Genomic DNA, 23,588 nt, shown 5'->3' with positions numbered 1-23,588 from the left:
AATAGATAGATCTATTAAGATAAAGTCCAAAAATCCTTTTTATAAAAATTAAAAAAAAAAAAAGTAACAAACCTTCCTAATATGATTATATATTTTATTAGATTACATACCTTAATCTGCATTGAAAGAATGAGATTAAAAAAAAAAAAAAAAACCAATGTCTCTCGCACACACCATATAACATCATCCCAAATTTGACCGCATCCATTCTCATAAACTGATCCAATTAATGAGAACAAGAAACAAGAAAAAATAGTAAAAAAAAACCATCAAATTAAGCAAAATATTGAAGCCAAAAACTGTCATCAAACAACTGATTCCTTTAAAAGAAAAGAAACCCTCTCATCTCCTTATTTCTCTAAGTATCCTCGGAAACTTTTACATCAAAGTTTCAACATCACTTAACACCATTTTCAATCAAGTTTAAAGGCCTAATAGGAACACTAATAAGGCAAACGATTATCCCAAGAGCTGTATTACCACCTGAATGCCAGATAATTTTGAAAAAAAAGCTCCCCAAAACTCAATTATCTTCATTAGTCCCAAACAATTTCATTCTTGATAAAGATGTCCTCAAATACCCTTCCACCTCAAACTTCTTTGGTGAAAGCTCCCTATATTTTGCAAACTGTTCTTTAGCCTCAGCGTTCCTATCAAGCAAGCTATATATCATCCCTTGACAAAAATACGGCCTAAAATCAGTCGGGTCTTCTTTGGCTAACTCTCGGTAACTCCTCAAAGCTTTCTCCAAGTTTTTTTGTAAGAAATGTATCTGCGCCATAATCAGTCGAACATCTCTTGCTTCTTTGACTTTCTTCTCGTCTTGGGCAATCACTAAAGCCTCTTCTAACCTCTTGATCACGGCTTCTCCTTCCCCACAACGGTCCATTAACAAAGCATTCTCAAACAAAGCCTCAAAAGAGAGTGGATTTGACAGAAGAATTTCCTCGAACACTTTACGTGCATTCTCCGTTTGACCCATTTCCTTTAACAACCTCGCTAACAAGAATTTCCAATCAGTTACCTGTGGTTGAGCAGAAACCAAACGGTTCAAGATAGTAAGAGCTTCCTCGTCTTCGCCGCTTTCGAGCTTCTGTTGTAAAAGGGACTTCAGTGATTCAATGGCTTCATTGTTAGTTTCCAGAAACTCAGAAAGTGGGGAAGTTTGTTTTTGGTTTTGGATTTTTTCTTCCCGTTGCTCCTCTTCTTCGACAACGGTGGTTTCTTGTTCAGTCATTTTTGGTGGGGAGTCAGCTCTGGCAGGGAAGTGGGACAATTTCCCAATCATCAAAGTGGTGGCACCAAGTAAAATAGCAGTTTTGGCGAAGGATTGGAGCTTTTGAGCGATGGGTTGGTTATTGTTGTTAGGATTAGAAATGGGAATGGAATCAGGATTGGCTGAAGAAGCCCTAAGCCTGGGGGGTTTGGGGGAGGGAAAAGTGAGAAATGAAGCTGAAGAAGAAGAAAGTGACTTGAAATGGAGGAAAGAGGGGGATGGTGATGATAATGTGGCTAGTGTGGGATTCATGGCTAGGGTTTTTAGTATTTTCTTTTTGGGGGGATTCTGATCTTCAGGACTGAAGAACACAAGGTAGGAGAATGGAGACTGAGACAAAGAGGGTCTTTCCTTGTATTGGGAGTTTGAATTAGGTGAAGAATCTGACAAGTCGATGGGAGTGGGACGGAGTAAGTGAGTGAGTTGATAAGAGTAGGTGATGCTCGCAGCCTGCAGCCCGTGCCAATTCGTTTTTCCGTGTTGTAGAACAAGATACGAATTATGAAATAGTTTAAATTTTAAATATAAATATAATATATTTATTATACTAATTATTCGTGACATAATATAATTAATTTATTTAAATATAAATAATATAAATATATACGAATAAACATAATTAATATAAAATATATGAATAGATATAATTAATATAATTATATAAAAAAACAAAGTTAAAGTAATAAATAATTATAAATTATTTATCATTTATAATTTTAAAATTTGACATATTACTATTATATTAAAAAAATAAAAAAAATTTGATATTCATTTAATATTATTTAATATATATATTTGAATTTTAATATATATTATATAATTATATCAATTTTTAGTATTAAATTCAAAATAATGAATTACCAAAAATTAAAATATAAAATAATAATGTATAAGAATAGTATTAATATTTATATTTTATTTATGTTATTAATATAAAAAATAATTTTATAAGAATTATTAAATAAATATTATAATTAAATATTTAAAATAATTTTTATACTGAAAAACTTATTAACTATCATAATTAAAATATTAAAAATTAAGATAATTTTTATATATTTATATTAAATTAAAATAAATATAAAAAATATGTTAATATATTAAACGTGTACTCATAATTAAATTAAATTAAATTTATTTTTAATATCACATCATGTTAAAAATATATTTATATGACATATTTTTTAAAATATATTTTTTATGTCTTATATATATATTTAAATATATTAATACGCATGAAATATAAATTATGTTATATCAAAATTGATATCGATACAAATTAATATAAAACATATTGTTTTAACTTTTTCTAAATACATAATTTTTTATATTTTTTAACTTTTTCTAAATATATAATGTTTTATATTGTATTATTTAGTCGTATCTTAAATTAGACCTAAGTGGGATTTTATGGGAGTTTCCGAAGGACTCAGGGCACTCGACAGCTTGCATCCAATGCCGTTACCTCGCATCCAAGATCAAAACAACCCAGACCTGATCAACTTACATTGTCGTATCCCGAATGGCTTTCAGCTCAGGGGTGAAGGAGATAAATACCATCAACATGCCCATGCTGCTGCTATGTTATAGACCACATAGGCCATGGAACGATGGAACCTGGTTTATCTGTGTAAGTGTTATGTAAAAGCCCATTGAAATCTCCTTTTTTTTTTATTTATTTATTATTACATTTCAGTACATCACTGTTGATATGTGATATATATATATATATATATATAAATATAAGACTCAACTTAATGTTCTTTTGTCAAAGTTCAATCATTAATTAAGCATATCAATGAGCTGTTAATTTAATAATATTGGATTCGACTCAAGGATCTAAGGTCATAGATTAAAAAACAAAGAAAGATTCTTCATTTTTACTTTGTGTCTTCAAAGCCAAATTTGTTACTTGTGAAATACATAAATAAATTATAAAATACCCAATTTTACATGAAATGGAATTTTTAATTAATATCAATTGCTGTGACATAGTTAAATGTAAGTAATAATAATAAAAAAATTTAAGTGGTTATATCTGTGGTTCAAAATTTTGAAGATATTGTAGAATGCAAATGACAAATCCAAAAAATTCATATCCTAATGCACAACTCTTGAAAATTGATCTTTATTTTGATCATTTGATATCCTTGTTAAAGTTAAAAACAACCATCTCATTTGGATATTCAGGGCTTAGAATAGTAATCTTATTCAACAAACTAGAGAAAATTGGAGACCTTATTTTTTACGAAAAATTGAAGAACATTTTTATGTTTATCAAGTGTATAAAAGGCAACGAGTTTGATTGGGATGGATTTTTATTCATCTTTAATTCAATCTAATTTTATAAATTTAATATTCGAATTTGATTCAATTTTTTTTTTTTTTTTCAAAATACCTTATTCGATTTCATCTGAAACTCTATTAAACAAATATTTTATAAGAGTAGATCGGATCGAAACCTATCATTTACGGGTTAGATTACCAACCCTAATCAAATGCCATGGGATTGAAACCTTTGGCAAAGAAAGCTAGCGTTTTCTTCTCTTTTTCTCTACATAAAAAGAAAACAAAATTGTTTTCCATTCTGAATTCTGCTATTCAAGATTCTACATGAAAAGGAATCATAGACAATACAATGAAAATCTCTCCCCACCCATCATCCAAATGAAGCCTAACAAATGCATGCTACATTAAAGGTCATATCAGCTACCAGGCAACCAAATTTCAATACTATTAGTGACCGGTAACTGGCACATTCAGTAAGAGAATTCCAAAGAAAAAAAACCACGAGTTTGTTCAAGCACCCAATATGCATGCTAAAACAAATTGAACATAGACTAAACCAGCTGCATTCACTTAAATAAAAGACAAGATGGGATTTGTTTCAAAAAGAAAGAAATAAGAAAATACAGGATGGGAGGGTCATTGAGAGATTGTTTAACAGAGAATAATAAAATAGAGAAATGGAGATTAGCAAAAATTTTCTTACTGTCTTTCTACTTTTCTAGTCATGCACATCATCATCAACTTCAACTGGTGGGCACAAGAAAAGGCCTCAAGCATAAGAATCCCCATTCAATCAGTTTTTAAATACAATGATGAAAGTTTTAATTGATACAAAAACAAAACTTGATACCCCTATTTCTACAATGAAATTCCAATATGGCTAACTCTTGATCAGAAAGAAGCAACCTAAACGAGCTTCAAATGTACTCCACAAAACCACAATAATCATAGGAGAAAGCTGCAAGTAGTCTATCTGACCATCTCCATCTCCCAACTACTCATGAAAACATGACACCAAGCTTCTTTGCAAAGTCATCACCATCTTCACCATCTTCATCCTCTATGTATTCCTCTTCAGGGTCCACATTTTCACCCTCCTCATAGTTATATTCCCCTTCATCACCCTGCTCATAATAATAATCTCCATCCCTCCGGTCATCTGCCTCAAGCTCATGATCTCCCATCCTCTCATCCGCAATTATCCCATGCTCACTCTCATGCTCATGTATGTCGAGTAGTTGAGAAGATTCACCACGAGCAACTTCTGTTGTTCCAATATCTGCAGTTGTAGACTTTGATTCTTCCTTTCTGTTGGTCTCCTCTGGTGTCAATGAAATTAATGCATTAGTGGAGTTATCAATCAAGCTTTCCTTGCTTTGTTTCTGGTTAACATCTTCTTTACTTACAAATACTATACCACTTTCAGAAGTAGCAGCTTCAGATTGTCTCTTTCTCTTCAGAATCTCACTTAGGGGCATTGGCCCTTCAAATGAAATATCACCTCTAGTTTGTTGAAGATCCTCTATGCTCTTTCGCTTTCCAAGAGAAAGATGCTCCTTATTATCAGTATTTTTCCCAACTTTCAGTTCAGCAAGACTTTTTGGACCAGCAAAATCAGCATTCTTCTCATCCATTATTTCTCTTCTAATCCTTGGACCCCCAAAACTTCGGCCTTCTTTATTGTTGTATTCCCCTTCCAACCTTCCTTTTATTCTGTCACGAAGCCTCCCCTGGTAAGAAGAGGTTTGTGGCTTTCCTGGTGAGAGTCGGCCCCAATTTCGACCCCTTTCTGTCTCTCTTTCAGAATGCAAATTAGTCGCATTGACTAGAGATCTCCCAGGAAGCTTTATTCTACCCTGAAGATGGTTACGAAGGGAACTCTCATGGGGAGGTAAATGATAAGAGTCTCTAAGAGAACCAGGGTAATTTTCCTCCCCTTCATGGTTTTCTAGGGTATGATTCTGACTTACAACAGATCTCAGGCCATTAGCCCTCCTATGCTTAGACAAACGATGCCGTAGATCTGACTCCTCAACATGATCAGGATTATCAGCTCTTGAGTAACCTCTTCTTTCCAGATTAGATGGTCCCAAAGATATCCTCTCAGACGAAGCCCTCTGTTGGTCCCACTGGTAATTCCCATGCACATGGTCTAATGAATCATAGCCCTTTCCATCATGAAACATTTCTCTGTCAACATCAGCCATGGCATCATAATTAGCAGAGTGACCAATGTCATATTCATTCACATTCCTTCCCTCATGTCCTCTTGTACCTCCATATCTATCTTCATCATGGAAGAAATTAGAATCTCTGAGCTCATCATCCACAAGAACATCAAAACCAGGAGAAGAATCCCTCAAAAATTCGTCAGTCTCCTTAACAGCATGAAAACTCAGTTCATCTGAAACATTGAGATGATGCAAGTGATTGGAACGACCCATAAAGCTACCATTAACAACTGAAGTAATATTTGTTGCTTTATGTCGAGGAAGTTCCTCATCCAAGCCTGCCAGATGTGGCACACTTCTCTCAGTAGCAGTACCTCTCCTAGCGGAAGCAGCATCAACTTTTTGGGTGGGTTTACCTTCAGGAGGTACTCCAACTGTCTTTGACATATTAGTTGGTGGAAACTTCTGCAACTGAGATGTTTCAAGGGCACCAAAAGCCTTTTTCAAAGAATTAGGCTCCGTAGCAGTGATAGTTGCAGTTGGCTGTGGGCCTTTATTACTTGTAGTTGGACCATGCAAAAAAGCACATCTGTCGCCTTTTAAGCAAAGCCCCTTTTGGAAGAAAATACATGGCACTGCTTGTTTTCTGGAATTGTAAGAAACACCCTGGTTGTAAGGCGTATCACTAGCAGGAGTTGGTGTTGCGGCCATGTGTGATGAAGACGTGGTAGAACCAGCTGGTGCTGCTACTTGGGTTCCCAACAAACCATCAAGGGGCTGAAAAGACAGCATCAGAAATCTGTAAGGCTAGCATAAAAAAGAATTGATAATATTGGCGAAGGAGAAAATAAGAAACTTACAGGGTGCCGAAATCCACATTTCGGGTTCATGCAATTACCATTCAACCAGAAAAAACAATCCCTTGGGTTAACCCGGGCATATTCACTATGTCGATACTCACATTCACTTCCCTATTGGCATGGAAAAGAGAAAAGGAATATTAGTTACAGAATCCAACGACCATTGATGACAAAAAAGTGCACAGCAGTACATAAGATATGTCCACTGCATTTTAGAATGTATGAAGCAATCATAACACGACTTTATGCACCATCTAAAAATAACTGGTTCTTATAAGCAAAAAGATGCAGAAACCAAGACATATCTAAAAACAAATACACATTCAATAGCACATCATTTGAAGCATAAGCAATCATTAAAAGGAACATCAAGGGAAAGATTCCTTATATTATATTTCCTCATGAAATTCACTAGGGTTTTACCGCTAAGAAACTAAGATAAACTGTCAAGATCTAACCTTTAAACTGCTAAAAAAACAAAATTTCACTTGTCCAATTAAAATTAATGTTTTTTCATCCAAAGTTAAACAAACAACTAAACAAAGAGCCATTAAAAAAAGAGGAGAGTAAAGGGTAAATCTTAAACCCTAATCAAAGTATCAAAGCAAGATCCCAGAAAGAACAAGACCTTTGATTGAAACCCTAAAAACCTTAAGAAAAAACCGAACCTTTTTGCAGGTTAAAGGGGAAGCAAGAAAGTAAACGCAATCTGTGTTCCTCTTCAAGGCCTCTTCGTCAGCCGATGTTTTTGCAGCTCCGGCCACCGCCGCCTGCATCTGCTGTTGCTGTTGTTGCGTAACCGCTACCATGGCGGGCACTTCAACAATATATTAAAATCCCCAAAACAAAAAAAAAGAAAAGAAAAGAAAAGAAAAGATTATTCCTTTGTTAGATCGAAAATTTTAAAGAACGAGAAAGGTACGAATTTCAGATTCTGTAAGAACAGAAAGAGGAGGAGCCGCCAGGGGAAGATTTGGGTTGAATGAAATAAAAAAGGCTAAGCTAAAGGCCAAAAAAAGAAAAAGTAAAAAAAAAAAAGAGAAAATAAGTTACGAAATGGGAAGGAAATGGAAAAGGCAAGGAACAGACCAGATGTCGGATGAGTGGTGATATGTTAAAAGTGAATATATATATGGGGCGAGATTTTTAAGTTGAGTTTTTTATGTTCTGTCCTTCCGGCCCGACCGTGCTCGAACCATTTTTGGTTCTACACGTGTTTCTTTCTAATTGGTTGCTTCATTTTTGGTTCTCATATTTTATTTTTTAGTTACTTCAAATATTCGACATAGATAAATTATTTCACTGTCGGATTAAGATTCATATGATGAGATTTACTTTCTTGATTAGATAAATTTGGATCGTCTATGAAATAAATCAAATTTAGTATAAATTTAAATTAGTTGATTTATGCCTTTACCTTTAATATTGATTTAAATACTTCCAAAAATAAAATGTATATTCTATACATTATGTGTTGAAACTCCGTTCTCCAATACAACAAAAGCACAAACTAATGAACGAGAAAATCTTTTAATAAAGCGTAAATGGTATATTTATATTTATAAATTATTCAAGTTTAATTTGAATAAAATTCGATTTGATTATTATTGAAATCGAATTTGAATTCGAATAATTTAATTTATTAATTGATATTAATTTGAATATTTTTATATTCGATTCGAGTTAGTAACGAATCTAATCTTATTTTTATATTTAAATTATTTTAATTGATAAAATATCTTAAATTCGAATTTGAGTTCAAGCATAAATAATTAAATTTTTATCTAATATAAAAATTAAGCTTATTTTTATATATTAATCGAACATAATCAAACGAGCTCAAGTAGCTCGATTTTTATATCAAATCAAGCTTAAACTAAAAAAAATAAAATTCGATCGAATTCAAATCAAGTTTCAAATCTCAAATTTAAAATTAAGATCAAACTCAAACTTAATATTATATTAACTCAAACTGGATCGATTACATATTATTACTTAATATCAAGAAGACCGTCAAGAAGAACACAAACTACAATAACACATGATTCAATTTTTTTAAATTAAAAATAATCAATATCATGAAAAAATGGTTCAAGAAAAAAAATAAACATAGTAATATTTTTCCTACATTTCTTGAAAAATGAACATATCCAAGTATTTCGGATTTCACTTCTCTCAACGAATAATAGGGCTAGACCATTTTCTTTGTCAAAGAAATATTTATATAGATAAATATATGTATTTATGTATATGTATGTGTATGTATTTTATTTTTGAAAAATAAATATTGTTTATAAAAAAATAATGATATTAAAATTAAAAAACATATATCTATAAATAAAATATATAATATGGGTATAATTACATTTGTAAACATATATAAATATTAGTAAAAATTAAAAAATATATATTAGAATTAAATAAAATGATATATTTTTTTAATTTTTTTAATTTATGGTGATTAATGTACAATAAAAAATGAAAAGATTTGGATAAATTATGAAAATTCACCTATTTAGATAGAATTTCAAGAGCTCAAATTTTCTCTTGAAATTTTATATAAATTTTGCGTTTCTTTTTTTATTTTTAGCTAAACAAGTAAATTCATTTTTGAAGTTTTGAAAATTTTGAGATAATGTTTGATATTTTTTTTATAAAATCACCTTGATAATATAATCACCTAGATAATTATATTATCAAAATGATCTTATCATTTATAATTTAAAATTATTTTATTTGATTAATAATAATTAATATTTAATAATTTTATATTACCGTGTTTAATATTATTAAATTTTAAATATTATTTTGTTAAAAGTACAAAAATAATTGTTCATATTATAATAGTTATACAAGTTTATAATTTTAATGTTATTTAAAATAATAATTTGTAAAAAATTAGTAATATTTTATTTTATAATAAAATATAATTAAATAATTAAATTAATAAATATATTTATTGATAGATAAATAAATATTTATAATATAAATAATGTAAAAAATATTTAAATTAAAAAATAAAATCAATCTATTAAATTCATAATAAGAAAACAAAAAAATTATATTATATATAAAATATTAAAAAAAAACACCAATTATTTTTAAATTTATTACAGTAAATATCAATTTTAAAATACAAAAATTTATAATATAAAATAATTATAATTTTAATAAGAAATAAGTTTTAAATTCAAATTTAAATAATAATAGTTATTATTAATTTTATTTGTCACTACATTAATTAAATTTTTTATTATTATTTTAAATAAGAATTAAATTATTTTTTAATACAATGATTTTATTACTCGCGGTGGTTTAAGATCATCATCACATCATCAAGTATTTATCAAATACAATGATATAATTCTGTACATAAATAATTATAATTTTTTAAGTGATTATCTTATATAAAATACTACATAGTTGAAAAGAAAGTCCCTCCACTAAATATCCCATCCAAACACCCCTTTACTACTTTTCATTCACCTTGTTTAGTCCCAAAATTTCAAATTCGTAACCCTAACCCTAAGAGTCTCTCTCTGATAAAGCCCGGACCAAATGAAGGTTACTCGGTAGTCTCAGACGCATTCCTGTTAAGTAAGCACGTTCCCTGAAACTTTTTTTTTTTGTTTTGTTCAATGTTCATACTTATTGTCCGAAAGAAAAAAAAAAGATTTTTTAGTGAATAATCACGCAATCTAATTATTCTGATTTCTTGATTGGCTTCCGATAGAGGTTGAAATTTTTTTACTTTTTCCCTCATTTTTGATTTAATTTATGCAATTTTATCAATTCCAGCCCGTTCTTCCAGGTTTCCTCTTTAATATCATAGTTCAAATTCTGCCTAGAGCGCTTACACCAATGATGCAGCCTCATTTACCAGTCTCGCAAGGAGCCTTGTTGGGTTCCGCAAGTTTTTCTTTTACTCCGAATCCTCAGTTGAATCATAATGATCAAATGCATCCCTCTAAATCCGTAAGAGAATGATAGAAGTACTGAATTATAATTTTGCAGCTTTTTCTGGTCATTAATTTTTGGTTAATGATTTGATCAAACGTTAAAGTGTTGACTGCTAGTAGGACTTTCAGTTAGTGCAGATGCTTTTGTTAGAAATTTTGCAAAGCTTTAAATTAATGTATTCAGTGGCCGAGCCAAGATTTATTAAGTGGAGAAGGAGGTGATACCAAACTATGCCTGAAAATAGTTGGGCCCTCCTGGTCCTAACTAACATCCACCTGTGATTCTATTTTTTTCAAGTTTTTGTTTTTACAAATGTTTTTGGGCTGCTGTATGCAGTGCAATGATTTCACCCTTAAAATGAATTCTCGGACTATGTTACAGCGCAATAAACAACTGTCCAGGATACGTCTATAAAATCATGCTTGTAGGTGCCCCAAATTAGTTGCAACTGGATGCCTCAATTTCAGCATCTATCGTGATCAAATCTATATTCAATGACTGGATCCTGTATGCAGTAATTTGGCATTAGTTAACGTTAAGTCAGAACTTTCTATCATGGTTTCTGTCCAGCCTTTGGACTTTGGAGTTCTGTGCAATGTTCTCCATTTTAAATCTATTTTATCCAGTTCCCAATTCAGTACTCTACTGTTTGCAAGATGATGTATAGCAATTGCTTATGTATCTGCAGAATGAATTTGATATGGAGTTTTTTGTATGCCAATGTCTTAGGATTTTAACCTTTTTGCTGATTGCAGGATACACCAGCTATTAGTGCACAAGCTCTTACAGCATCATCAGCGTTAACTATTTCTCAGTCTGGCCCATTGCCCGTCCATAACTCTTCAGATTTTACGATGAATGCATCAGCCAATCCCAATTTTGCCCCAGTAACTTCGTGGATGCCCACCACTCCATCTTTTCCCATGTCTACTGAATCTTCTGGTACTTCAGGACACCTGGAAACCCTGGGTTAGTACAGTTTGTTCAGATGATTACTGCTTCTGCAGCTGTGGATGCTCCCTATTCTGCGGTCCCTAGACCCAGTGCTCCTGTTTCATTAAATCCATCTGTTCAGTAACAAATATACCCTACCTATACATCCTTACCTTCTATGGCTTCTTCCCCTCATGGATTTTGGATGCAACATCCTCCAATGGGTGGCTTTGTCAGGCCTTCATTTGTGCCTTATCCTAGTATTTATCCTGGACCCTTTCCTTCAGCATCAAGTGGTTTGCATCTTCCTGCGCCCTCATCTGATTGTCAACTTCCTGGTTTTAGTCCTCTGGGAACGAGTCCATTTGCACCATCTACAGCTACTCCAACCAACCAGTCATTTGTTACTTTAGGAATACAGACAGGATTACCTCCTCAAGGAATTGGTACGCTCAGGGTTTAATGCTAGATTACTGATCAACTAACAATGTAAGAGCTGTTTAACCTTCATTACTGTAGCATGAAGTTAATTTTTTCTTCATCCGTGTTACATGGGGTTCTGCAGATAAACTTGCCCATGATGTTGGAAATAGAGTTGAAGCTGCTGCCAATGAACAATCTGATGTCTGGACTGCCCACAAGACTGATTCGGGGATTGTCTATTACTATAATGCATTGACAGGAGTGTCGACTTATGAAAAACCAGCCGGATTTAAGAGGGAGGTACATGTGAATATGCATGCATATGGTTTCCAATAGTTACTTTGTTAGTGTGCCTGCCATTTGCATTTTTAGATTGCAAACACTTAAATTGACCAATACATATTCAACAAATTTCCCAAATATCGGCTGATTAGCAATCTTTGATAATGCCCAGGAAATGTCCTGCACTTAAAGCAGCCAGAAAACTTTGAAGTATCAAACATCAATTATATGATGCTTTGTTAATTAATCCTAAGATTCCATGTTGTTTAACTGGCTGGACGCTTACGGAAATATTGGATAAAACTTCATATATTTGCATATTAGCATCTGTGTGTACTTGTGGGGGTATATGATATAATTTCAAGCTCTCCATGGGTTGCCTTTTTGAAGTTCAAGATCAGTTTCCATAGTTCTTGTCTGTAGAAAATTTGCTTTAACTGTTTTAGTCATGGCATGTGGATTTTCTGTTGGCTTCTTAAATGCTAATCCAGATTATTTTTAACCTTTTTTCTTTCACCTATGTGTGCAGCCTGACCAAGTTACCATGTAGCCAACACCAGTTTCAGTGTAAGTTCTTTACTTTCACCTCCACTCCATAATGTGCTTTCCATTTCATCTTGTCTGGTATCTCTAGCTTTGTTAGATTATATGTTTATTCTTCCTGATGTTTCAAACTTCAGTTTTCCATTATTTAGTTTTTTTTTTCTTGTTGAGCAACTGCTTTGTGGCTAGGCTATGTCAGCACTGTAACATTGACATCGCTGAATGTGCTATACAGTTTAATGCGTTGTTGTTAGGGAAAAATGGACCCTCAATTTTCCATTTCAGTACCTACAGAATACGCTTCCAATTCCTTTTTCTAAGTTTTATTCTCAACCATTTCCCTTTTTCATACACATTTGAAGAGCAATTTGCTTATATATTTTGTCTCTCTTTTTCTTCTTTCCTTCTAGGGAAAGAAATTTATTACATCAATATTAAAAATGTAAATAAGTAAATAAAGATTTTAAAATATTCGTTTATATTACTGTTTTATTATTGGATAATATTGTAAATATTTCCTAAATTAAATATCAGTAATTATGAAAATATATTAAACTATTATTGTAATATATCCTTATATTACTAGACATTATTTAGAATTATAATATTATTATTAGTGTAAAATATTAGTAATATATAGTATTATCTCATTATACTAGTTATCTTATATTTGTATTTTGTATGTTAGTTTTTATGTAAAGTATTTTATGTTTATGATTATCAAAGGAATATGGTATAAATTTTATCAATATAATTTACATTAGAAATAATTATTAATATCATATATCATATAATCATTTAAGAATATGATAATACATTTTAGTATTCTTTTGAAATTTAAGAAAATATTATATTATTCTACTATTCTTTAGAATCTTATTAATCATTATTAATAGATTAAGCATTTACTATATTAAAAATCGTATAATTATTTAATCATTATAAACATTAAAAAAATAGTATACAATATTTTAATGTCATGTTCTAATTGCTGAAGCTTCTCGTGGTTACCATATCATTTTTTTGCACGTATCCTGTTGAGTGCTTTTAGTTCATCATCGGCTTCTTGAAATGCTGTATCACATATGATACAAGTGAACAAACTCTCAAACATTATTCATAGGCTGAGGCTTGTACAAAAATGTTGAGCTGGGCTGTGGATTTTAACACTATATTACTGTCAAACCTTTTTCCATATTTCTTGGTTTTAATTTTCTTTTTGGTTTGGATTTCTTTTTCTTCATTTGCACTATTTTTGAGGAAGTCTCTTTTTATAGGGAGCAATTGGCAGCAACAGATTGGGCACTAGTTACCACAAATGATGGCAAAAAATATTACTACAACAGCAAAACCAAGGTACTGTATCTAGTTTAATTCTCATCTCTAGCCTGTTTTACTCTAATGGGCTTGTTCTAAAAAATATTTGCTTTAATAGGAAGATATATTGCTATCTGATGACAAAACTTAATAAATAATGAGGTGACTTATGTATAAATTGCCACATTCATCAAGCTTTTTGCATTTTCAAATGGGACAGATTGATGTGTATATAACATATTCATTTTAGCTCCCTTTTACACTTACGATGTGTATGGCAGGTTATATATTGTTTTCTAGCTTATAAAGCCACGTATTACAAAGTTATCAATTAATAAATTGTTTACTTTTCTTGATGCTGTGCTTATTTTTACCTTTTAGGAGGTGAGTAAACTTACAAGGAAACAAATATTGAACATAGTTAACATCACTGCTAACACTCTTTGAACTTGTTTATATTTCCTAGTTTTGATATTTTCCCCATCTTTTCATTGTTTTTTTTTTGTCAATCAGATTAGCTGTTGGCAGATCCCTAGTGAAGTAGCAGAGTCGAGAAAGAAACAGGATAGTGATGTATCTAAAGAGCATGCAGTGCCAATACCAAATATTGATGTAACAGCAGAAAAAGGATCTACTCCAATAAGTTTGAGTGCTCCTGCTTTTAACACAGGTGGCCGTGATGCCATGCCTTTAAGAACCTCAGTGGTGCCAGTTTCCTCATCTGCCCTGGATTTAATTAAGAAGTTGCAGGACTTTGGAGTTCCTTCTTCCTCTTCTGTTCCAGTTATGCCAGTAACAGCAGCACAAGCATTAAATGGCTCAAGAGCAGTTGATGTTAAGAGCTTGCAAAGTGAGAACAGCAAAGAAAAGCTAAAAGATGCTAATGGGGATGGTAACATATCTGATTCCTCTTCAGATTCTGAGGATATAGACAGTGGGCCTTCTAAGGAAGAGTGCATTATGCAATTTAAGGTATCTGTGGTGCTATATTTTGTTGCATGTTCCAAAATATGGTTATTCTTGGTTTTATTACTGCAATCCAATTTTGTAGCTGGAGTCAATTTGTTTATCATGCAAGTGAAATTTACAGGAAATGCTCAAAGAACGGGGAGTGGCACCATTCTCAAAATGGGAAAAGGAACTGCCAAAGATAGTGTTTGATCCATGTTTCAAGGTTTGTTGAGACTAAAGATTATGTATTACTTTTTCTTGATAATTATGGGGGCTTTTCCTGCTGCTGGAATTCCTTAAATCTTATTTCTTGGATTCATGAATTTGTTCACTTTTGGTGGGGACTCATTTCTGTACTCTGATATATCTTTTTGTATGTCTATTCAAATGGCTGACCTATTTTGGTGAGTGCACTTTTGAGAGGGTACCCTTCATGGAACCTCTATTTTAATTTGTTTCCTTGGATGAAAGGCTTCTTTGATGTGAATTACCAGCCTCTCTGATCCTTCCTAGAGGAGTTTTTTTATCTTGTGAGGATGTTCTCCTTGTTAAGGTCCTTGTTTTTACTACAAACACACAATGTAGTTTAAGCAAAAGCCTTTCTATTAGGTTTCTCACCATGGTAAAAAGTTGAACAGACTAAAAGAGTACTTCCAGGAAAACATCAGCTTAGTATCATTTTAGCACATCATTAATGACTTTGCAAAATTTTTAAGAAAATTCCAACGTTCTAAAAAGATGTCATGGACTAGGGAAGGTCAGAAGAAAGATTTTGTGAAACCAAAGTTGAGTGTGGTAGGATCTGGTTGATTAAAATAATGATTAATAAAGTAGTATGCAAAAGTTATCATGATGAAAATACTGGTAAGAAAAAAGGGGTCAAACTAGCATGGAACCATATGTCAGTGTTAACTATGACAAAATGATGGCTTAATTATACGCTATAGCTTTCTAGGCTGTTAATAATTAAATTAACTATTACCTTCTCTTTGTCGTCACACTCTTTGAGTTGGTAATAGATTTAAGATTTCCTCTTTGATGTGCTTCATTATGAAATCATCCTATTGAGCATAATAATAACTTTTGACTAGCTGGTTTATTTGGAATTCTAATTGTTTGAAGTGCATCCTGTTGCAGGCTATTCCAAGTCATTCTGCTAGGAGGTCCTTGTTTGAATGCTATGTTAAGACACGTGCCGAGGAGGAACGCAGAGAAATACGAGCACAGCTCAGAAGGCCGCAATAGAGGGATTTAAGCAGTTGCTGGATGAAGCATCAGAGGTTCCTTAATTGCCAAGATTAGAATGTCATCATTTGTTAGCTGTGGTAAAAATCCTTCTTTGAAATTGTTGAACTGTAGATTTCTTGCAAGCCAATTTTCACTCAACACGGTATTGATCACAACACCAATTATCAGACTTTCAAAAGAAAATGGGGAAGTGATCCTCGATTTGAGGCTTTGGATCGAAAGGATCGGGAGCTTCTATTAACTGAAAGGTAATGTTACTAAGATCGACTCATAATCATTATTATTCGTCAGCTTGTTATCTTTATAGTTTATACTGGTTGGGTTTTATTCTCTATCTCTCTTCCTCTCTCCCTCTCTCTATTTAATTTCTGCTGCTTTGCCTAGTTGTGCCATCACCTGCACTGTCTACTTGGTTATAGCAGCCAAGGTGCATCGACATGTGCTTGGGTCTTCATGAATGTTTTAATGGACTATAATCTTTAATAACTTATCAAAATTTGACTTAAAGAATCAACTTGTTAAAAATGTGACTTAAAGAATTAGAATTGTTTGTTGTAGAATATAGATGGACAGTACCGTTTTCTTTTTTGAACTTTGCCTTGCCCTCCTCTTTTTCTCCCTTCTCTTTTAGATCTCTCAAATTTGATGGTAAACATTTGGTAGTCAAGCTTTTTTCTCCCTCCCTTGCTTCGTCCCTCTTATTTCCCCCTCCTCTCTCTCTCTCTCTCTCTCGCTTGGTGTTCTTACACAAACTTATGTGACACACACAAATGCTTTGTACTGACACTTTGTCAGGCATGTTTGAAGACACTAATGCATGCTCAGAGAGATGTGTACATGTCTAATTGTGCACTTGTGTTTCTACCATTGTAATTAGGGAAACAAGATCCCTGCTAAGAACAGTATTAGGTGAGAAAGCAGATTTGATAATGTTGTATAGGGAGATACAATTAGGTGAGAAGGCAGGTTTGTTAACTAGTTAATAAAAAGCTTGACCGTAGTGAACTGAACTGAGCTGAACTGGCTGTGAGGATCCATATTTAGAACAACATTAGAACTATATAAGTATAATGCTTATAATTAATTAGTGGAATGTGATTCTGTAGTAAAAGAGTCTATGGCACTAATGTGAAAGAGCTATTCATCTAAGACCTCTATCGATCAGCACTGCATTTCACAAGCTGGACAGCATCCTGGACACTCTAAGCTTTTAGCCTTTTTGCACTACTATCTTTGCTTTTACCCTTTGATTTTTTGGTAGACTTGTTAGAGTAGAACATACTCTTTTCTTCCTTTTCCCTTTTTGCTTTCTTTTTACTGTAGAAGTAAGAAAAATGACCTAGTCATATCTGTTGCTCATATCCAATTTCCTGTGTTGATCTCCCTGCACAACATGTGTTAAGACTTCACTGTGCTATTACAATCGCATAAGATATGCTTTTGACTCCAATCCTTATTGAAATTTATGTTGACCTTGTTCAGTTGTCCCTAGACAGAGGAAGTGTTCTAATCATAACCTTGAAAGCAACATTTGTCAGCAGGTAGTAGGCTAGAGACCAGATTCTCAGATTCAATTTGGGTGTGTCCTTTAGCCCTTGGCCTCTTTTTGTTTGAATGGTAAATACCTTGGTTTTTTTCATATACTTTTATCATACTGGTTACAGAATGTCTCTGCTTCTGTCAGGATTCTTCTTTTGAAGAGGGCTGCTGAAGAAAAGGCTCAAGCTATACGTACAGCTGCTGATTCTAGTTTTAAGTCCATGCTTAAAGAGAAAGGAGATATAAATGTTAATTCCCGTTGGTCCAGGGTATGTGCAATTTTAAATTAGGTTATTGGTTTTTGCTTATTCTCTTCTTCAACATTAAGCATCTTGCTTCCCTTTTGTCTTATTGAATTGGAGTTTGTTGGTCAGACCTCCCTTTTTGTGAAGAGTTTTTTTGCATCTTCATTGGGTTGCTCGTATTTGTGTGTGAGTGTGCACATATGTAAAAGAGAGATATTGGTTATATCTTTTATGATTATTTGTTATGATGGGAAATATGGTCCACTTCTCTCCTTTTATTTTGGTTGTTTCAGGTTAAGGATACTTTAAAGGATGATCCGAGGTATAAATTTGTTAAGCATGAGGATCGAGAGGTTTTGTTCAATGAGTGCATATCTGAACTAAAAGCTATAGAAGAGAAAGCAGAGTGAAATGAAAAAATGAAAAAGGAGGTATAGACTCTCCATCTTTCCTTTCTGGCATACACTGGTATTGCAAGTTGGTTTTGATGTTTTAACTTGTGCATGTTCTCTGTAACCCTTTGAACCCATTAGTTCTTTCAGGTGTGGAATTGTTTTGCCATATTTATACTAAAAAAATTGGTTCTTTTATCTGCTTCATAGATATTTTATCATGTATAAAAGGAGTGATGGATAAATTATTGAGAGTATGGCTTGGGAAGTTCTTAGAAGAGACTTCATTCTTAAAGGAATTTTAAATTATAATATCTCAAATTCTCTTTCAGCCAAAACGATGATTGAACTGGCATGTTAGTAAAGTTATTTTGAGTTGTTATTTTATGACCTCACATCCTCACTTGATATAATGTGCAAAGCGGTGTCACGTAACAATAGAAACATGTCCTAGAATGGATGAAGGGGACAGATAAACTCTAACACAGATCTTCTAGCCCTTGGTAGACCATTCCCAGGTAATGGTTTTGTCCTCTTTCCAAAAGCTATTGAAGCCTTTTCTAACTCCTATGATTTTCCATGACATCAGATTTGCTGCTTCGTTTCCATTTATCCCTCTGTAGATTTTTATTCAATTCTCACTACCACATCTTTGGCAATTTATCTTGATGCTGTAACACTCTCTCTCTTCCTGCACATAAACATATGTAGCTTCCTATTTTTGGCTCCGCTGGTGGTGTTTGCTTCTTGTTTCGACATTATAGAGATTGTTTAATAGTGTTTGAAGTTTGGCATGATCTTACAAGTGCAGTTAGATGATGTTGTATGAGTGTGCAAATCTATGAAGTGGCTGAGCTGCAAACAATTGAATTAAAAATTTTGAGACACTTCTTGAATTCTAGCTCGCTGCATATCTTATTCCCTTCATTTCAACTTTCTTTGAAATTTTGACACCCTCTTCCAAGCAACGCTTAAAATGTCTTTCAAGAATGGATTAATATGTCATGGAACATATGGATCCACGTGAAATTTTGTTTGTGGGGAATATCAGAACAGATTTTTACTTTAACAAGTTAGACAAAAGAAATTAGACAACTTGTCCCTCAAAAGCTTCCTAAATGAAAGATCGGTTTATATGTAGGAGAAGGCTGTTCTTATTCTTATTGTTTTTGTAATTATAGACAATGTTAGAACATAGCTATGTCATTGTTAATCTTGTACTTTTGAATTGTTATTTGTTTTAATAGGGTATTTGACAAATATTAAAAAAGACATCCATGTATATCCAGCATTGCCTGAAGTATTTGAAAATTTTGACCTTTTATTAATCATTTGCAGGAGAAGCTGAAGGAAAGAGAGCGAGAGTTGCGGAAAAGGAAAGAGAGAGAAGAACAAGAAATGGAAAGGGTGCGTCTAAAAGTTCACAGTAAGGAGGCAGTTGCATCTTTTCAAGCTTTGCTTGTGGAAACAATTAAAGATCCTCAGGTATATACTTTTCTCTAACAATTTATTTCTGGATGATACAAGACTAAAAACAACTATTGTTTTGAATCTATTTATATGTATAACCATCTGTATGGTTCCATAGTCAGAGGTCTATGGTAATCTCATTTGCTTTTCTTTCCCTGTTTTATGACTTTTTTATTTTATTTTTTATTGCCAGCAATATAAGCTAAATAAATAATTGAAATATAGTTAATTTTGAAGTTTGGATAGGCAAGAATGTTAGCATTTATCCTTTGTGCTAGGTAGTAAGTTCAAATTACTTGTCCTGTGTTGATTTGTTCAGTTAACTATCTCAGTCTGGAAGCCGTTAGTTTCCTAATTGGTGTTTCATTGCAAAAGATAAAGGAGTCAAGAAAAGCCAAAACTGAATTTTTAGAATACCAGGAAATATGGCCATGATATGATGTTGAACGATTCTGGACTTTATTTAAGTAAGAGTAGATAACAATAACCAAGCCTTTTCCCACTATATGGTCATGTTTTTATCATGTCATTGCTAAACTACAATAATATTCAGTTTGAATAGGTCTCATTAGTGTATGTATGTATGTGTGTATGTGTGTATGTAAAATATTTCCTGATAACATAGATGAGGCTGCCATCTACAATGCTGTCAGATGTAACTAAAATTTCCACATTTTTGGTTTTAAGATTATGTTTTAAGCTTCTAATATGTTTTAAGACCAATATTATGCTTGGTTTTCACTGGCTCATTTGGAATTTGTCAAGTTATTCACTTCTTGCTTCTATTAATTTTTCTAGGCATCTTGGACGGAGTCAAAACCTAAGTTGGAAAAGGATCCTCAGGGACGAGCCGTGAATCCTGATTTGGATCCATCTGATATGGAGAAGCTTTTCCGTGAACACATAAAGATGCTGTTTGAGGTAATTTTGCAACTACATCTTTTCAATATGGTGATGAATTATAAAATTAATACAATCCTGCTACTCCCTTTTTTTATTTACTGCTAAGTGATAGCTTTTTTTGCTCTAGTTCCTGTGGCCAAAGTAGTATCATGTTGATTAGCTCATTTCGACTATGCCTTTTCCTAGGAGTGGCATGTGTGCTATGATGATATATGAACTAGCATGTCTGACGAAGATGGATGTTTAAAGGAATGCTGTTTCAAAGAAGCTTCCCACTATTGTCTTTTTTGTGGTGTATGATCCAAATCTATTTTCATTATCTTTTTTTTCCAAACACAGTCATTTTGGTTATTTGGTGGTTTGTTGAGAATCACAACCACCTTTGATGCATGTTGACAGTGAAGCTGAGGGTCGCATGTTTCCTTATTAGATATGCATAAAGCCATCCATTCCTAAGTGGGTTACTAGTATCTGTTGATAATTTGTGTCATCTAAGTTTGGTGAAATATTATTATGATATTTCAGGTCAGCTTTATGGATTATGATGCATCATTCTTCTTTATTCGATACTTTATCCACTGTAAACTTAGTAAAACCAAGGTCCTTTTTATAGTTTCCACTCATATTTTCTTTAGCCTTCCACCTTTCTCTCTTGACATGTTTATCATCTGTTAAGTCTCATCTTCTTACCGGAGTACTTGTAGGCCTTTGCTGTTTGTCTATCTCTCTCGTTTGTCCTGTATCGGTGTTATTACTCACCTTTTCTCAAATGCATTCAGTTCTAATTTTATCCTTTCTTATGTTCATCCTGGCATTCTACGTCACAGCTACATCTGTTTTCTGCTTATGCTGGTACTTGGCTGTAAAAGAATAAAGAATCTTGGCTTTTTGTGGTCTCTTTCTGTGTGGAAGTTGATATGAACTTAAGTTGTTGTAGAATATCACCCTTTTACTCGATCAATTTTTGTTGTCTTCTTGGTATAATTTAGAGTAAAGAGTACGATAGCCATTGTCTACTTTTGATGTTGAACAAACGGTTTCGGACAACAGAGAATAGATTTTAGAGATGAAAAGATGTGATTTAATTGTAGCCCACCTCAAGTCTGGCCACTATATTGCATTACTTCGATTCGTTAGTAACTTTTAAGTGATTTATATATTATTCTTCAAGGGCAACAGCTATGAATACGAGCATTTGAATAATCGTCTGACATAACCTTTTTATTTTGCATTTCTAGAGATGTGCACATGATTTCAGAGCTCTACTAGCTGAAGTCATAACTCAAGATGCAGCTGCTCAAGGGACAGAAGATGGGAAAACAGTTCTTAATTCATGGTCAACAGCCAAACGTCTGCCAAAGCCTGATCCCAGGTATAACAAGATGCCGAGGAAAGAGAGGGAATCTTCGTGGCGCCGATATGCTGAGGAAATGCTGCGGAAGCAGAAGTCAGCATTAGATCAAGAGGAAGAGACACATTGATGCAAAAGGCAGAAGCTCTGGTGATTTGGGAAGATTTTCATCAGGTTCCAAGGAAAATTCATGAACGAAGATAGCTTGTTTTCATGGGAAACTAGGCATTTGCAGAATTTACTGATTTTTGGTATACATGGTTTAGTTTTTCCCATGTGACCTGGTGGTTACGGATTCGAAACGCCTCTCACAAAATGTAAGGAAAAAGATTACGTACAATAGATCATTTCTCGAACTTCATGCATAACGAGAGCTTTACGAACCGGGGTTGCCTTTTCATGGTTTAGTTTCGGTTGAGTCACAGTAGCCGGAAAATATGGTTTTATAAATCGATCGGCGGCCCACCAGCCCGGCTTGAATGGATCAAATTACTCTATTAAAAATTAAGCCAACAACAGATCAAGCCCACTGCATCAGATCCAAAGGCCCATCTTCATTATATATGGTCCATTAAATGCATATACCATAGCGTACCATTTTAATATTATGACATTGACGATGAAATTTTTTAATTTTAATTTAAATGTTTGAATTTTTTTATCAATGTATAAAATAATCATACTAGTATGTGCCTGATCGTGCATCAGTCTATAAAATTTTGAATCCATTCTTAGACCAATGGTTCCAATATTTTAGAGTTATTAACCAATTAATCCGCAAAATAACTTTGGGTCATGAATCCTTAACATGATCAGGGATTGGTAATAATTCCATAACTATTCTAATCTTGTGATCAATGTGTTGCAAATTTCCTTGGTTACTAGCACCAAAAAAAAAAAAAAAAAGCAAAGAAATGAGATATGTGGTGGTGGCTCACAAAGCAAACCAAGTCTAGGCCTAGGAGAGGACCAAACCAACCAAAGAAAATGCAGACAGGATCCATGGCAGTGACCAAAACAAGCATTGCTTCTCGATTTGGAGAGCATTTGATTCATTTCTCCTAATAATTTGAATAAAATATGTATATGCATGTTAGTTTTGATAATTAGTAAGTACAAATTAGGGACAATAGTTTCCAAACATTTTAGGTAAGAATTCAATCGATATAATAACAAAATTCACCAATAATTAGGCGAATTAGACAAAAACCAATAAGATAAGAAGTCCACTAACAAAGTGGAAGTTGTTGTCCTCTGTCCAACATTAGGAGTGTTCATAATTCGATTTTAACTAATCGAACTAATTTAATTTGATTAATCAATCGGTCACTGAATTAAATTCAATCAGTTATCAAAAATAATTTTAAAAAAATTTTGATTTTTGGTTAATTTGATTCGAAAATCGAATTAATTGAAATAACTAAAATTTTAATCA

The 23,588-nt window shown here is 33.0% G+C and overlaps 2 protein-coding genes and 1 pseudogene across 3 annotated transcripts; 1 reads left to right on the top strand and 2 right to left on the bottom strand.

The window, feature by feature from the left end:
- Positions 1 to 253: 253 nt before the first annotated feature.
- LOC111287358 (protein SLOW GREEN 1, chloroplastic-like) lies at positions 254 to 1,741 on the bottom strand. The gene has a single exon (XM_022877867.2). It carries the CDS (start codon positions 1,526 to 1,528, stop codon positions 524 to 526), a length of 1,005 nt encoding a protein of 334 aa, XP_022733602.2. The 5' UTR covers positions 1,529 to 1,741; the 3' UTR covers positions 254 to 523.
- A 2,508-nt stretch (positions 1,742 to 4,249) lies between these two features.
- On the bottom strand, positions 4,250 to 7,697 carry LOC111287770 (zinc finger CCCH domain-containing protein 17-like). The gene is made up of 3 exons (XM_022878447.2): positions 7,265 to 7,697; positions 6,597 to 6,707; positions 4,250 to 6,513 (listed from the first exon to the last, which is right to left on the bottom strand). The coding sequence occupies exons 1-3, from the start codon at positions 7,403 to 7,405 to the stop codon at positions 4,564 to 4,566; spliced, it is 2,202 nt and encodes a 733-aa protein (XP_022734182.2). The 5' UTR covers positions 7,406 to 7,697; the 3' UTR covers positions 4,250 to 4,563.
- A 2,731-nt stretch (positions 7,698 to 10,428) lies between these two features.
- Positions 10,429 to 22,889, top strand: LOC111287771 (pre-mRNA-processing protein 40C-like; annotated as a pseudogene). The gene is made up of 14 exons (XR_016341794.1): positions 10,429 to 10,571; positions 11,312 to 11,935; positions 12,055 to 12,212; positions 12,724 to 12,761; positions 14,015 to 14,093; positions 14,568 to 15,026; positions 15,145 to 15,228; positions 16,143 to 16,285; positions 16,377 to 16,501; positions 17,938 to 18,061; positions 18,331 to 18,468; positions 19,768 to 19,914; positions 20,698 to 20,820; positions 22,041 to 22,889. The product of XR_016341794.1 is annotated as a pre-mRNA-processing protein 40C-like (transcript).
- Positions 22,890 to 23,588: the final 699 nt, after the last annotated feature.

Source organism: Durio zibethinus, chromosome 4, assembly GCF_047325235.1.
Source record: "Durio zibethinus cultivar Kanyao isolate XHJ-2024 chromosome 4, ASM4732523v1, whole genome shotgun sequence".
Lineage (NCBI taxonomy): Eukaryota > Viridiplantae > Streptophyta > Magnoliopsida > Malvales > Malvaceae > Durio > Durio zibethinus.
The sequence above is the reverse complement of the archived record's forward strand: the minus strand, read 5'-3'. Positions and strand labels throughout refer to the sequence as shown.